The sequence below is a fragment of the Tachyglossus aculeatus genome, chromosome X4 (assembly GCF_015852505.1).
Source record: "Tachyglossus aculeatus isolate mTacAcu1 chromosome X4, mTacAcu1.pri, whole genome shotgun sequence".
Taxonomy (NCBI): Eukaryota; Metazoa; Chordata; class Mammalia; order Monotremata; family Tachyglossidae; genus Tachyglossus; species Tachyglossus aculeatus.
Genome location: NC_052098.1, coordinates 30,883,382 through 30,899,303, shown reverse-complemented (window position 1 = coordinate 30,899,303; position 15,922 = coordinate 30,883,382). Strand labels below are relative to the sequence as shown.

The following is a 15,922-nucleotide window of genomic DNA, read 5'->3' as shown; positions in this document are numbered from 1 at the left end:
GGAGTCAGGGGTCCCGGATTCTAATCAGGTCTCTGCCACTTGCCTGTTGCTTGACCTTGGACAAATTAATTTATCTTTGTCTCGGTTTACTTATCTTTAAAATGTGGGTTAAATACCTTTTCCCCCCTTAGACTGTAAGCCCCCAGTGGGACGGAGACTGTGCCCGACTTGATTATCTTGTAAGCAGTGTGGCCTGGGAGTCAGAGGACCTAGGTTCTAATTTTGCCTTGGCCACTAACCAGCTGTGCAACCCTGGGCAAGTCACTTCACTTCCCTGTGCCTCAGTTCCCTCATCTGCGAAATGAAATTCAATGCCTGTTCTGCCTCCTACTTAGACTGTGAGCCCCATGTGGGACCTGATTATCTTGTATCTATCCCAGTGCTTACTGCAATCAATCGATCAACCGATCACATTTATTGAGCACTTACTGTGTGCGCAGCATTGTACTAAGCGCTTGGAAGAGTACAATACAACAGAGTTGCCCACAACAAGCTCACAGTCTAGAGGGGGAGACAAAAATGCTAGGCCTTCCGAAACCAGCAAACTCAATTCTGAACCATGGACGATAGGTGGCGTGGCGGGGGTTATGCAGACGGCCCCTAAAGCACGAGCAGGGCGCCCCCTTGTGCTCACTTCCATCTCCAGTCTCTGACCTTACTTCCGTCTGTCGCCCCGAAGCATTAACGCCTCTTTCCCGCGTCCCCGAGGTCCGGGCGCCGATTGGTCGATCCGGTGTCCGTTGTCCCGCGATGGACCGTTCCAGGTTTGAAGCCTTTGGAGCCAGCGCCCCCCAAATCGGGAAAACTGCTTTGTACCGTTGATCTTCACACACAGAGGTTCTTCTCCACAAAACCCACTTGGGCCCAGGCTGCGGAGGGGCCCGCCCCCCTCCCCCCACCAGCAACGGCCGGCCCCCCGGCTTCGCACCACGTTGAACGCATGGGCCCCTCGAGACCCCCCTAACGCCGGGCCGCCAGGAAGATCCTTTACCTTAGGAGGGGCGGGCTTCCGCCCCATCCCCGGCCCTCCGAGGCGCGAGGGCCCTTCGTCACCCCCCAATCTCCCCGGACCCCGGAAGGGCCACTATTTAACCGTTATCTCGGGAGACACGCTCTCAGGCTATTTCTCTGAGGTATTTTCCAACCCAGGCAGAGAACGGCCTCCTCCTCCGCCTCTTCTACCTGAACTCGGTGCCCTGGGTGAGTCTCGGTTCATTCTCATTCAGTTGGAATCCCATGTTGGACTGTCCCCCTCTCGCCCGTCTCAGCTCCGGTTCCATCAATTCGGAAATATCTGACGAGCAGGTGCCTGCACCCATTGACAGCCGCAGGGGTAGGAGACTAGAGGGACTTTCGAGAGGGAACAGAGTTGGAAAGACGAAGAAAATTTTCCAGGTGAAGGGTCCCCGGGGGGTGAGCCAGTTCGGGGTTGACTAAAGAGGTTGCCTCTTCGAGCCTCTGACCCAAGGAAGTTGGAGACCCAGACTCCCGTGGGACCCAGACTCCGTGGGTCCCGTGGGCATGGCATGAGGGGGTCAGAGCCTCGGGAACTTGGGAGAGGAGGGATCACTCTCTGGTCTGCGTGCAACCTTTCCTCAGGTTTCGTGGTCCCTCTCAACATGTGCAATGTACCCTCCCCTCCACCCCCAACCTTTCTTCCCCACCATTCTCCTCGCTTCTTCGGATCCATTTTTGTGACTTTGTTGTTGATGAGCATGATAATTACAATTTTGACATTCAGAATAAGGCAGAGACTCGGAGGAATTCAGTCATGGCCTCCCGGAATCCAGAGAGACAGGAGTTGCCAGAAGACCTGCAGATGGGGTCCACACGTAACCGATCAAATGCACAGCAATCAAGGATAAAGGGTTTGTCTTGAAGAATGGGTGTCCCTGGTCATCTGAGCTGGAGGAATTAAGAAAGGCCCCCTTCTCTCCTTTCTTCCTACCTTGTGACTAGTTCTAATGGCCGGTGGTGGGGTTCATGCTTTGGGGGAGAGTGAGGCTCATCAGACTGGGTTGGTCTCGGGATGGGACAGATAAGGAGAGTTCTGTCCTGCCAAGAGACAAAACTACTTGGGGGTCAAGAGGGTTGGGGACGTAGGGGATGGGAGTGTGGTTTGTAGATCCTCGGCCTGGACAGAGGAGGCCCCTAGGCCAGGGAGGTGAATTTAAGACCCTACTGGATGAACCCGCAGCAAAGAGGCTGGGGACATCACAGAAAGCGCTTAATACAGTGCTCTGCACATAGTAAGTGCTCAATAAATACGATTGCATGAATGAACCTGACCCACTCTCTTCAGGCTATCTGAACTGCGTCTGGGGGCCCCTGGAGTTTTGGGTTATCCGGTCTGACCTGGCAGAGTCTAATGAGGGGTCTTCCATCCCAGGACGCAGTGGAAAGTCCCACATCCGTGATTTCAACCTGAGGAAGCAGGAAAGGAAAATATATGATGAAAACTATGAGCCCGAGGATGACGACTATCTGTGTGAGTGGCTGTCCTACTGAGCAGTTTCCCCCTCCCCGACCCCGAACACTCTCCAACAACTTTCCCAGTCTCGTCGTTCACCCCCTGCCCCGGCCCCAAGAAACTGTCCTTCCTTAGACCTCTAGCAAACGCCCACCCTCCCCACCCTTAAAACCCGGAAATCTCCCCCTCCCCGCCCTCACTTAACCAAACCAAATTACACTGAGTCAGAGCCCTGCTTTCTCTACAGTCTGTGAGATGTGCCAGACCTTCTTTCTGGAAAAATGTTTACTGCACGGCTCCCCCGTATTTGTCCGAGATTTTGCTGTTCAGAAGTGGCAGCCGAATCGGTCGAACATTACTCTGCCCCCTGGGATGCAGATCAAGGTATCAGGCATTCCTAATGCTGGACTTGGCGTGTGGAATCAGGCCACAAGTTTGCCTAGGGGGCTGCACTTCGGACCATACACGGGGATAAGGACAAAGGATAAGAAGAAGTCCCACAGTGGATACGCCTGGATGGTAAGTCCTACATGTACCACGTTTGACAACGACCGTAACCCTGTAAATCTGCCTCCGGGCAGCCCTAACTCAGGGCTCTTTACCCAGCAGCGCTGCCCCTTGAAGCCTGATGTGTGCAAGGAGTTGTCCTAGATTGTAGTAAAAGTAAAGGGTATTTGGGGAAGAGTATTGGGTGGGGTGTGTGTGTGTGTGTGTCACGAGGACATCTCCCCCTTGCCCTCTTCAGTCCATCAACTCTGACCCCTTGACTTCCCTCAATCCCATGTATCCATGAGCACCAACTATGTGTGCCACGGTCAGTACTCCTATGTAAGGATCCTGTCAGCAGACTCCTCTTCCTGTGTTGGTCGGTAGTGCTGGGCTGCTACATCAGGAGGGTAATGCCCTTGTGTCTCACCTCTGCCCCCTAAACTACAGATTATCAGAGGCAAAAACCATGAGTACCTGGATGGGAAGGACAGAGCTTTTTCCAACTGGATGAGGTGAGAATAGTTTTATTCGGTGAAGTCAGGTCAGTGAAAATGTGTTACCTCAGTCCGAGCACAATATTGGGGGAGCCTTTTAGCTGTACCCTGAAATACGTTCCTAATTTCAGCAACTCTTCTTGATAGTTTCAATCAAGCGATCTGCGTGGCGTTATGGTCTGCTCTTTCTCCTCCCACACTACTCCTTCCTAATGTACTGCGGTTACTGGTTAAGTGTTTACTACCTGTGAAGCACTCTGTCAAGGGTTCAGCTCATTACTAGGTAAACACATTGGACCAGGTCTGTCCCACCCGGAGATCACAATCTTAATGAGGGTAATCATCCAGAACAACAACAATAAGAAGCAGCGATCATTACCAAATGAACAATCTAAGAGGATGATGCAAAACGAAGCAGTTAACCATGGTTCTCTGAGGGACTGGTCCTCACACTCCTCAAGGCCCCAGGCACCTGGTTCTTTGCTGCTTTTACACACTCTCTCCCATTTCCTATGGACCATGTTTTTAAACGTTTTATGTGAGTTTAGTCAACATGAGTGCTAGCCAATTTATAAAGACATTCATCTAGCTAAATCATTCATCCAGGATCGAGTACCCAATTCTTGGTAATCTGGGCAAAAACAGGGTATCTGGCTTTGTTTTGAGATCGAATGCCTCATTTACAACATTGTCATCAATCAGTGCTACTTACTGAGCATTTACTGTGTGCAGAGCACAGCATTAAGCGCTTGGGAGACTAAAATGCCTTTGGGGAAATTGGCTCTGTCTTAGAATATTTCAGATAGGGAGTCAGAGGACCTAGGCTCTAATCCTTTCTCTGCCACTTGTCTGCTGTGTGACCTTAGACAAGTCACTTAACTTCTCTCTGCCTGTTACCTCATCTGTAAAATGGGGATTAAAACTGTGAGCCCCATGTGAGACATGGACTGTGTCCAACCTGATAATCTTGCATTTACCCCAGTGCTTAATACAGTGCCCAGCATATAGTAAGCACATAACAGAGACCATTAAAAAATAAAAAAACAAACAAAAACCTTAAGACCCTGTTTACCGGATCCAATTGTGTCACAAAGCCAAGGTCATCCTGGGAAATGAAATACATCAATAATGGTGTGGCTCCATTCAAACTGTCAGTGTTATACCAGATGGACATGAACTTGAATCAACTTGGCCTAATGGAAAGAGCAAGGGAGTCAGGTTTTAGAACAGCACTGAGAACAGTGCCCAGTGCTTAGAACAGTGCTCCAGCACTTAGAACAGTGTTTGAGTAAGCTTTTAACAAATACCATTATTACTATTATTAGTATTATTATTGAACTTGACTCTATACTGCCTTCTCTAAACCCAAATTTATTCACCTACCCCAGTAAACCTACACATTTTTTTTTTGCTGCTCTAGCATGGTCTTTCTACCATGTCGATGGTTTCTGGAACTCAATTAACCCCAGCCCATCACCTTCAATAGATTCAAATCAGTGCGGCTCTGAAGAACATAAGTGAGCTTTATTCTGAGAGATTTACATATATTGTGAGCCCGTGTGGGACAGGGACAGTGTCTGTTCTGATTGCACTCTATCTACCCCAGGGCTTAGCACAGGGTAGGTGTTTATCAAATTCCACAAATACTTTTTTAAAAACTTCTACCCTACCAATACCTGGTCCTGGTCACCTCAATAAGCGTTTCCTGTTTGCGGGCAGCCCATAATAACTTGCACATGTCCCGGAGAAACAGCTTGGCCTAGTGGAAAGAGCATGGTTCTGGTAGCCGGAGAACCTGGATTCTAATCCCTGTTTAGCCACTTGTCTGCTGTGGGACTTTGGGCAAGTCACTTAACTTCTCTGTTCCTCAGTTTCCTCATCTGTAAGATAACTGCTCTCCTTCCCTGATTATCTTGTGTCTACTCCAGCCTGTAGTACAATGCATGGCATGTCATAAGGGCTTAACATAGGGCCTATCCAGGTCATCTAATTCCCAAGCCCGTGCTTTATCCACCTGGCGATGTTGCATCTCATTCTGTGAGTTATGTTTTTGTAGAGACTTTGATGGATGATGATGGTGTTTGTTAAGCGCTTACTATGTGCCAGGCATTGTACTAAGCGCTGGGTGCAGTCTTCCCATTCTCGCCTCTAGTTGGGTTTAGCCTGTGGCCCCTGTAACCCACCTGCCCCACCGGATCCACCGAGTGCAGGTGTGTATGCCCTGTCTCAATTATGTCTCCTCTGCCTGCCCCCACACAGGGTCTCTGTCTCCTCCCTCTATCCTTCTCACCACAGGAGGATGGGCCTCAGGATCAAACTGTGGACTGCTTCCTTCCCCTCACTCTCTGGCCCCAGGTCCTGCCCTACAGTTGTCCAGGTCCTGTCTCCACGCCCCAAGTCACTCCTCGCCAAGCCCGATAAGGAATTTACAGGATGCAAATTGGGAGACGAGTCCTCTCTCCCCTGTACCGGTCAGCGACCTGACCCTCAGACGTGGGCCCAGGGATGTGATGTGGGGCCGAGAGGCAGGCCTCTGGGATGAACCGGGGCCTATTCAGGGCTATCTGAGGGACCCATGCCCTCCATCCACCTCTCTCTCTCTCTGTTGCCCTACAGATACGTGAATTGTGCCCGCTCACAGAGAGAGCAGAACTTGGTGGCGATTCAGTACCAAGGGGAGATCTACTACCGCACCTGTCGTGTGATTCCACCTGGCCAAGAGTTGCTGGTGTGGTACGGCGAAGAGTATGGCCGTGAGCTGGGCATCCTCCCGGACAATAAGACCCCAGAGTCAGGTAATGAGCGGAGGCGTGGGAATAGAGAAGAGCACCCGTGGGACCCAGGGCTGGGAGGAGGGACTGGATGTCAGCCCGGTCCGCTTCGGCTAACGCTCAGTGTTGAGTCTGATCGTCCTGCAAAACTGAACCCGCACCCTCCTTGGCGGACGCATCTCGCCCACACCCCCCAATCTCGCTCCCTCCACCCTGGCCAAGGGAACGAGAGGAGGGGCTGGGTGAGACTGACAGGGCAGCAAAGTGTGTGGGTGGGGTCTCCAGCCCTTTCCTCCCCCCATTTCCATGAGTGATGTGGGCCAGAGACGTGGTCTCTTGGGGGCAGGAACCCCTGCACCCCATCACTATGGCTCAGCATCCGGGTCTTGGACTCGCGCTGAGCATCTTCTCTGCGGGTCTTGGACTCGCAGAGAAAGGCTCATTCTACTGTCCCCGTGGGGCGTGGCGGGACCGGCCAGCAGGGCTAAGGGGGTTAGGGAAGACTCAGGGAAGTGGGGCTGTATAGAAAGCAGGAAACCGGTGTCTGCTTTGACCACGTCATGGGACTCTGATGGGTGGGAGAGGGCGGCAGAGAAGGTGACGGTTTCTCTCCCTTCAGGGCCAAAGCCTCATTCCTCTCGAGGCTCGTCCAAGTCGTTATCGAGACGTGGTGCTTTCAAGCGGCGTTTAAGGGTCAAGCGTTGCCCTGCTGCCCGCCGGAGAACCAGAAAAAGGCGAAACTGCACATATAAGCTGCGGCTAAGACTCCCGGACACTGCGGCTCGCCAAGACGAGCGGCAGGGTCCAGATCGTGGCCGGGTGAAGCAGAGAGGGCTCAGAAAGAGTAAGCGGTTAGCAAGGGCCAAGGCTATGAGACGGGAGAGAGCTTTAGGGAGATTGTCTCGCCCACGCCAGGGAGGACTCTCGGGTAAAACCCGACAGAGAAGGGAGAGTGGGCATGTGCAGGTCAGGCAGGCGTCGGGTCCGAGGGAGGCCCAGGCGGGGCGTGCAGAAGGGAGCGCCTCTCTGCGGAGGCACTGCTGCGATGTCTGCCGCAAGACTTTCAAGCGGTTAACTCACTTGAGGCAACACAAAAGGAAGCACACCGGTGAGAAGCCATTAGCATGCAAAGTTTGTAAGAGGGCGTTTAGCGACCCATCCAACCTGAATAGGCACTCCCGGATACACACAGGGGTGAGGCCGTACGTGTGCACACTGTGTGAGAAAACGTTTGGCGACCCATCCAATTTAAAGAGGCACGCCTTTACCCACACTGGGGAGAAGCCATTTGTGTGCATCGACTGTGGGAAGAGATTCTGCCGAAAAGATCATATGAATGAACATCGCGCGATACACGCAAGGGACAATAGCATTCCACAACCATAAGGAAGGGGTGATTTGAATGCCACCACTGTGGAAAACAGTTCCGGTGTGTATCAACCAATAACTACCAAATACATAAGGAAGGGGTCATTTATTTGTAGGAAATAAGGCAAAGAGCTCAGCCACTTATTCCTTGTCTCATGGGAAACAAAGTAAAAGGCTAACAATGAGAGTTAACCAAAGAAATTTAGATGCGGTTGGTTTATATATTTTGTAGATTATCACCATAAATAATACTTACAGACACAGTCAACCAAAGAAGAAAAACTTACAAAGTGACTAAAAATATAAAAGGAAAGATAGATAAGTACAGCAGAAAGCAGGTTCAAACAGTTACGGGGAAATATTCTTCAAAACACAACTTTTAGCGTTAAATAAGTAAAAGTAGCATTATGATAGGCTAGAATTTTAGGCATAAGAGAAAAAAAATACTATCCAGCAAAAGTGTATTGATTTAAATGTAAGTTTTGATGTTAATATTATATTGTAAGTTTCTAAAGGTTATTGTTTGCATAACAGAATGTTTTTAAAGTACTGCAATGTATGTAGGAGTGGAAGATGGGGAAACCAAATAAGAAAAACTTACAAAGTGACTAAAAATATAAAAGGAAAGATAGATAAGTACAGCAGAAAGCAGGTTCAAACAGTTACGGGGAAATATTCTTCAAAACACAACTTTTAGCGTTAAATAAGTAAAAGTAGCATTATGATAGGCTAGAATTTTAGGCATAAGAGAAAAAAAAATACTATCCAGCAAAAGTGTATTGATTTAAATGTAAGTTTTGATGTTAATATTATATTGTAAGTTTCTAAAGGTTATTGTTTGCATAACAGAATGTTTTTAAAGTACTGCAATGTATGTAGGAGTGGAAGATGGGGAAACCGTAATGAATTTGTTCCATTTGTAAAACTTTTCCCAAAGGAGTACCAAACGTGAACTTAATATATCTCAGCTCAAATAAACTGATGTCCAATAGGATGTATTGAAAATAAATAAAGGCCTAATAAGAAGAATAAATGTGGTATTTATTAAGCGCTTACAATGTGCCCAGCACTTTACTAAATGCTGAGGCAGGTAAAAGTTAATCAGGTCAGGCACAGTCCCAGTCCCACATGGGGCTAACAATCTAAGTAGAAAGGAGAACAGGTATTGAATTCCCATTTTTCAGATGAGAAAACAGAGAAATTCAGTGACCCGCCCGATGTCACAAACCAGGTCCCCAGAATCCCTGTTCTTTTCACAAGGTCAATTGTCTCTCTCCGTGCTTCACTGAACAGCAGCAACTCTGGTTACTGTTTTCTTTTTCTTTTAATACCGGATTTGTAGAGCATTTCCCAGTACAATCCTAAAAAATATCGGGCCAACATGGGCAGTGAAGATCACAGCAGCTTTAAGACTGGGCCATGGGGCTACAACACAGAATCAACACAATGCTGAGGTCATTTTGGCTCTAAATTACCATGCATGGACTTTGAAATGGGCTGTGCCCATAACTGCCTACTTGCTCACTGCACTCTGTGCCCAACCACGTAGGAACAAGACTGGCATGGTTGAGAAAGTGAGTGGGTCTGGGCAAGCCACAAGGATTGTGTTAACGTGGTAGCAGTTTGGATGGAGAGAAAAAGGGCAGTGGAGATTTCGGCAGCTATTAGACTGTGAGCCTGTTGTTGGGTAGGGACCGGCTCTATATGTTGCCAACTTGTACTTCCCAAGCGCTTAGTACAGTGCTCTGCACACAGTAAGCGCTCAATAAATACGAATGAATGTATGTTTTAACCACCATTACCACTATTATTACTAATACTAGATGATTCTTTCTCAGTTTGTTTCTCACAATATGTGTGCATACTAAAGACCTGAGAATGCATGGCCTAAATTTAGGATACAGGTGTATCTTGGGTTCCTCACACTCCAAAATGGGTAGAATCTGGGGACGCGGCGTGCAATAATTGCTGAAGTACCTCAAGATTGTCGTACCCGTCCTCCAGTTTGCAATCGCTGCCGGGAAATCAGTCGCTGCTACTGACACCACCCTGACACTACTCTGCAGGCACAGAGCACACCTGCCGGAACCTACCATAAAACCCTACCCAACCCCAATCCACGCAAATTGAGGGCGAGACACCTGACCACTGACGTCATGCCCACCCTCCCATCACACTGCTGAATCACACCCCCCAGCCACATCCCACACACAAAATGGCTGTACTCTGTTGTCGGTCAGTTAATAGTATTTGAGAGCTTACTGTGTGCCCTGTACTAAGCGTTTGGGAGAGTACAATATAACAACAGAACAGACACATTCCCTGCCCACAACGAGTTTACAATCTAGAGGAAGAGACAGACATTAATATAAATAAATACTTCCATGTTTGATGTTTGCAGAATCCTACCTGGTTTTTACTTTTGCCTCTGGATTTCGATCCTTATGAAGGGTCTGCTCAAAAAGAGCCACTCCTCTTTTTCTCAGGTTCCCTCAGGTCCCCTCTCCAGATGGGACAGTTTGCCCCTCCCCCGAAAACTCCAACCTGCTGTCGGGGGGCACAGACAGGAGGGAGAACAGGGCTGAGTGTTCTGCACACTGTAAGCACTCAATAAATATTATCGAATGGATGAATGAATGGTTGGTAGTTTGGACATGTACCAGGAATCTGCAGGGGGGAGAAGCAGCCAAGAGCCTCTCAATCCCCACACTGGAAATCACCCGGCAAGTCTTAATAAACACCCCCTCTCCCCCACACACCGGCCCCAAACAGGAAGGAGCAGACCATGCCTTAGGGGTTCAAGCGTTTAGCGCAATCAATCAATCAATCAATCGTATTTATAGAGCAATTACTGTGTGCAGAGCACTGTACTAAGCGCTTAGCACTGTACTAAGTGCAGTGCTTTGCACATAGTAAACGCTCAGCAAATAACGCTGATTGACCCCCAAGGAGGAGCCTTTTCCTGAGAGATGGGAATGAGGACTTGGCAGATGTGGATCCCTGGAAAATGGTTCCTGCTCCTAAGTGATTCCCGGATGAAGGGGCAATGAGGGAAGGGGAACCATGAGCTGTCAGTAGTATGAGCATGAACCTGCATGGCAGCGGACTGCCCCCCGGCAGAGGATTCCTGTGTGCCGGGCTATTCTGCAAGGTAGCAGTAGTCAGAGCATGGTTGGGGAGTTGGAGCCGAGGCCGGGGCAACTGGCCCGGAGTCTCTCTGGTCCCATGGGGCAGAGCACTGGCCCAGTCCCTGCCCTGGCCCAGCTCTATCCCAGCTCAGCCAGAAGGGGAAACTTTCTCCTGGAAAGAGGTCTGGGTGATCTCTGAAGAGAGGAGGAAGGCAGGTAGAGTGTGCAGGGGCAGTCTCTCAACATTTTTTTTCCTAGGCATCCCCTTGGGGGATCCGTTAGGCTTTCCCCCAGTGAATTTGGAAGATGCCAGCCAGCCCTGAGACAGAGCAGACTCTTCCCGTGACCCCGCAGTGAACTCTTGAGGACCTGGAGAAGTGGGAGAGTGAGGCCTCAGGGACTAGAAAACTAAGGTCTTCCTGACCCTCTCCCACTCCTGAACCCTGTCTCTCTCTAACCTCATTCTCTCCTCCAATCCCGTTAATCCCCAATACCTACACAGTAAACCGGATCAGGGACAGGGTATCAAAGAATCAAAAGAGGGAACAGGCTCTGGCATGGGGTGATCCGGGAGCCCTTTCTCCCCCAAGCTTCCTGGAGCCAGCCCCGGGATGGGGGGATGGCTGCCTAGACTCCAAATCATCATCATCATAATAATGATGGCATTTATTAAGCACTTACTATGTGTAAAGCACTGTTCTAAGCGCTGGGAAGGTTACAAGGTGATCAGGTTTTCCCATGTGGGGCTCACAGTTCTTAATACCCATTTTACAGATGAGGTAACTGAGGCCCAGAGAAGTTAAGTGACTTGCCCAAAGTCACACAGCTGACAATTGGCAGAGCTGGGATTTGAACCCATGATCTCTGACTCCAAATCCAGGGCTCTTGCCACTGAGCCATGCTGCTTCTCATCCTCTTCCCGTTCAGAGAAGAGCTTGTTTGAGAGACACGGGGCCAAGGGGATTCAGAACTCCACTAGTGAACTCCACTAGGCAGGAAGCCCCAACCTGTCCTCCCTGGGTCCCAAAGAAGGAGGGCTTTAGGACTCAGCAGATGTTATCCGAGGTCTAGGCTCTCCCAATTTGCACCCGGGGGTCGGGAAACCAGCGAGGAGGCTGATGCGATAGTCTAGCCATGGCTAGACCTGGTATTGAACCAGGGTGGTAGCAGGTTGGGTGGAGAGGAAGAGGCAGATCCCTGAGATGTTGTATTGGAAGAATCTGCCTTCTGAAATTTTGTAGTCATCTGGCAGTCCTCCATTGAGAACAAGACAGCATGAACCCAAAAAGCAAGTCCTACCTATAAGTTAGCCCGCTATTTCTGAAGTTACCATCTTTCATACCCTCGAGGGGACACTTAACAAACACATGGGCAAAGAGAATAAGAAAGGGAAAAGGGTGACCTTTACCATGTCCTTTTCCTGGGGACCCCTCCTCTTCTCTCCTCTTCCTCCTCTTTCATCCTAAGCTAAACCCTATGTCCACTGGCTAGGAGGATAAGGTGGGGGGGAGAAAGGAAACCCAGCTGCCCACAGCTTTAATGCCATGAGAGTGAGAGGCCTTATCAAGCCTGCTGGATTTAGAGGATGGTCCCTGGAAGATGGAGCCATGGCAGCTGCTATCTGGGTAATAGTAGAAGCTTCTAGATTGGATCTGATTACAAGGTTGGAGCTGTGGAGCAGAAGGAAGAAGGAGCAGAGGCAGAAAACCATTTCCGTCTTTATGTTACCATTGCTGCTCAGTTGTTAGTTATTTGGATGCTCATCTTCATCACTTGACTGTAAGTAAGGGCCAGCTTTAGACAGTAGTGGAGGTAAGCAGTTGCCTCATAGTTGCCAATGGTTTTTTTTAATGGCATTTATTAAGCGCTTACTATGTGCAAAGCACTGTTCTAAGCGCTGGGGAGGTTACAAGGAGATCAGCTTGTCCCACGGGGGCTCACAGTTTTTAATCCCCATTTTACAGATGAGGGAACTGAGGCCCAGAGAAGTGAAGTGACTTGCCCAGAGTCACACAGCTGACAATTGGTGGAGCCGGGGTTTGAACCCGTGACCTCTGACTCCAAAGCCCAGGCTCTTTCCACTGAGCCACGTGGAGGGCCGTGGCAGCAGCATACCTCCTGACCCCACCAAAATGGCTTTCGCTTGGGACTTTCTAAGAGACCGCTCACAGCAGATCTTGTCAAGTTGGTTGCTGCATATGTACAGAGTCTCCACATCTGGCCCCACCCCGCCCCCTCTATTGGCAGTCATGCACAGCTGCCATCTTTAGGTTGATTTTTTTCTGGTGAACCTCCTCTTCACCACCACCACCTCCCATCACTCTCCTTCTGCTACCCTCTCCAAAATGAAGGATTCTTTGGGAAAAGATTGACATTTTGGTTGAGTTTATTGATTTATTTAAGCACCAGGGAGCCACAGGGTGGCCCATTTCTCTCCCTTCATCCCCATCCCTTCCAACATCCCCAGGCTGTGGGAGGGAGTTGATTCAGGGCCCAGAGCCACTCAAGAGTGCTCCTCACTCTGGCACTTGGGGTGACTGGAGCTGCCTGCTTTGGGCCCCCTACTCATGGGAGCTAGGGTCCCAAGAGTGAGAACAACACTGGGAAATAAGGAGGGCAGGAGAGAGGAGGAAGTCCTGAGGGGAGATGAGGAGAGGAACTGGAAGGAAGGGAATTGTTGGGGACAAGGGAGGGTGGGAGGGATCATCTGGTTCCCAGGAAGGGAGTGGAGGCTGTGGAGGGCAAGGGATGAAAGACACCTGGAGACCTTAGGGTAGGAGGGTACAAGGTGGAGATTGGGGAGCTTAGATTCCATGTTTCTCTCTGACTGGCCAAGAGGTTGGGGGTGGGGGATCTGTGAGCACTGCTTGCTCAGGAGTCCTCGGCATCAGGATCCACTTGCTTTGTGAATCCCCTATCTATATGGGGTGAAAATTCCAGGAGCAGGTGTGGTGCTAACTAACCGAGGGAGAAGGGGCTTAACAGTTTGGCTCAAAGGGAAGGTTAGGGACAGAAGGGAAGTGAGGCAAGTTCCAGCAATTAATCCATAGCATTTATTAAGCACCTACCTTGTGCAGAGCCCAGCACTGTACTGAGCTTTCGGGAAAGTACAATAGAGTTATGGGCCATGATCCCGGCCTTCGAGGAGCTTATAATTTAGTTCAGGAGACAGACACTAAAATAAATTACAGATAGGAGCTACTAATAGAGAATATAAGTTCGGTACATAACACCAACAGTAATAATAATAATATTTGTTAAGTGCTTTCTGTGTATGTGCCAAGCACTATACTAAGCTCTGGGGTAGTTACTAGGTAATCACAGGGCTCGCAGTCTAAGTAGAAGGGAAAACAGGTATCCAATCCCCATTTTGCAGATGAGGAAACTGGGGCACAGAGAAGTGAAGTGACTTGCCCAAGGTCATATAGCAAGCAAGTAGTGGAGCCAAGATGAGAACCTTGTCCTTCTGACTCCCAAATATGTGCACTTAAATACTTCCGGAGATTGATTACAGATTTTTTCAGGCTGTCCAGTGCTTAGAACAGTGCTTGACACATAGTAAGTGCTTAACAAATACCTTCATTCATTCATTCATTCATTCATTGCAGAATTTGTGACCATTAATGGAGAAAAAGTGAACCATATCCATTATTCTTGAAGGTTAGGTGGGCCACCTATGGAAGTGACCATTTAGAGAAGCAGCATGGTCTAGTGGAAAGAGAAGGTACCTTGGTTCTCATCCTGGCTTTGCCACTTGCCTGCTATGTGACCATGGGCAACTCACTGAATTTCCTCATTTGTAAAATGGGGGTGAAATACCTATCCTTCCATCCCCTTAGACTGTGAGGCCTGTGTGGGACAGGGACTGTGTCCAACCTCATTATATTCTATCTACCCCAACACTTGACACATAGTAAGTGCTTAACAAATGCCACAGTCACTACCTAGTGAAAGAGAGCATTCTGATTATATCAGACAGGCAGGCCCTACTGTAAATTATTTGTGGACAATGACTCTCTTCAGTTTATAACTTCTTTGTATTATCCCAAACTCCTAATAAAAGTGCTACACACAACACGGCCACTCAGTGAATGTTAGTAATAAACATAGGCAGGCAATAATGCCTAAGATAAAAAAGTCACATGATTGGATGCTTTTCTAGGCATGCAAAAGAAGCAATATAGCCACATACCTGCTGTGTGAACTTGGGCAAATCATTAAACTTCTCTGTGCCTCAGTTCCCTCATCTGCAGAACGGGGATTCAATATCTGTTTTCCTTTGTACTTAGACTGCAAGCCCCATGTGGGACATGATCTATTATCTACCCAGCATTTAATTGTTTATTATGCCTTTGTTTTCTTTGTGCTAATTCTGTTATCTTGTACTCTCCCAAGTGCTTAGTACAGTGCTCTGCACATAGTAAGCACTCAAAAAATGCCATTGATTGATTGATTATTATTATTATCGTGAAAATGACTCAATTTTAATAATAATAATAATGATAGCATTTATTAAGTGCTTACTATGTGCAAAGCACTGTTCTAAGCACTGGGGAGGTTACAAGGTGATCAGGTTGTCCCACGGGGGGTCACAGTCTTAATTCCCATTTTCCAGATGAGGTAACTGAGGCACAGAGAAGTTAAGTGACTTGCCCAAAGTCACACAGCTGGCAATTGGGGGAGCTGGGATTTGAACCCATGACCTCTAACTCTGAAGCGCATGCTCTTTCCACTGAGCCATGCTGCTTCTCATTTTCTATCATAGTAGGTCCCTTTAACAAATCCTAGTCAAGCTGACTGCTAATCAGGCTGGTCAGTTATAATAAATCTGGATTTGGTGTGAGTAATTCTAATATTCAAGCGCCAAGGAGTGCTTTTCTTATTTTCTACTTCAGCATTTGAAAATGTGATTCATAGCAACAGGAAACGGGTGACAATTTACTGAAGGCTTCTAAGGCTGTGCCTGGGCTTGAACACGAATGTCAGGGTTCATTGCAACTTATGCTGTCTCCCGGACTAGAATTTTAGAGTGTTTTAGGTGATGAAAAAGAACATGTCCTCGGGGGCTATTCCATGTTGTCTTCCTGGTCCAGAGAGACCAAATTCTTTCATTACTCCTAATTTAAAAAAGTTGAATCCTAGCAGCAGTAAACACACAATGAGGATTTATGAATAGATGCTAAGGCTTAATGAGCAAGAGGT

General features: G+C 48.6%; 1 protein-coding gene across 2 annotated transcripts; it reads left to right on the top strand.

Annotated features, from left to right (window-relative positions):
* The first annotated feature begins 800 nt into the window (after window positions 1-800).
* Window positions 801-8,066, top strand: LOC119948113 (histone-lysine N-methyltransferase PRDM9-like). 2 transcript variants are annotated; one of them, XM_038770001.1, is made up of 8 exons: window positions 801-837; window positions 1,269-1,395; window positions 1,742-1,868; window positions 2,390-2,488; window positions 2,718-2,989; window positions 3,407-3,471; window positions 6,070-6,248; window positions 6,844-8,066. In XM_038770001.1, exons 3-8 carry the CDS (start codon window positions 1,772-1,774, stop codon window positions 7,608-7,610), a joined length of 1,479 nt encoding a protein of 492 aa, XP_038625929.1. In that variant the 5' UTR covers window positions 801-837; window positions 1,269-1,395; window positions 1,742-1,771; the 3' UTR covers window positions 7,611-8,066. The 2 variants fall into 2 exon arrangements, with proteins under 2 accessions (XP_038625929.1, XP_038625928.1); XM_038770000.1 differs by lacking the exon at window positions 801-837 and adding an exon at window positions 1,020-1,133.
* The last annotated feature ends 7,856 nt before the right edge of the window (window positions 8,067-15,922 follow it).

Excerpts from the sequence above, each read along its gene's own strand:
- LOC119948113 (XM_038770001.1), top strand. The coding sequence starts at position 1,772 with ATGGCCTCCCGGAATCCAGAGAGACAGGAGTTGCCAGAAGACCTGCAG. Across the intron at positions 1,869-2,389 it reads ACAGCAATCAAGGATAAAGG|GACGCAGTGGAAAGTCCCAC; the intron begins GTTTGTCTTGAA and ends CTTCCATCCCAG. Across the intron at positions 2,489-2,717 it reads CGAGGATGACGACTATCTGT|TCTGTGAGATGTGCCAGACC; the intron begins GTGAGTGGCTGT and ends CTTTCTCTACAG.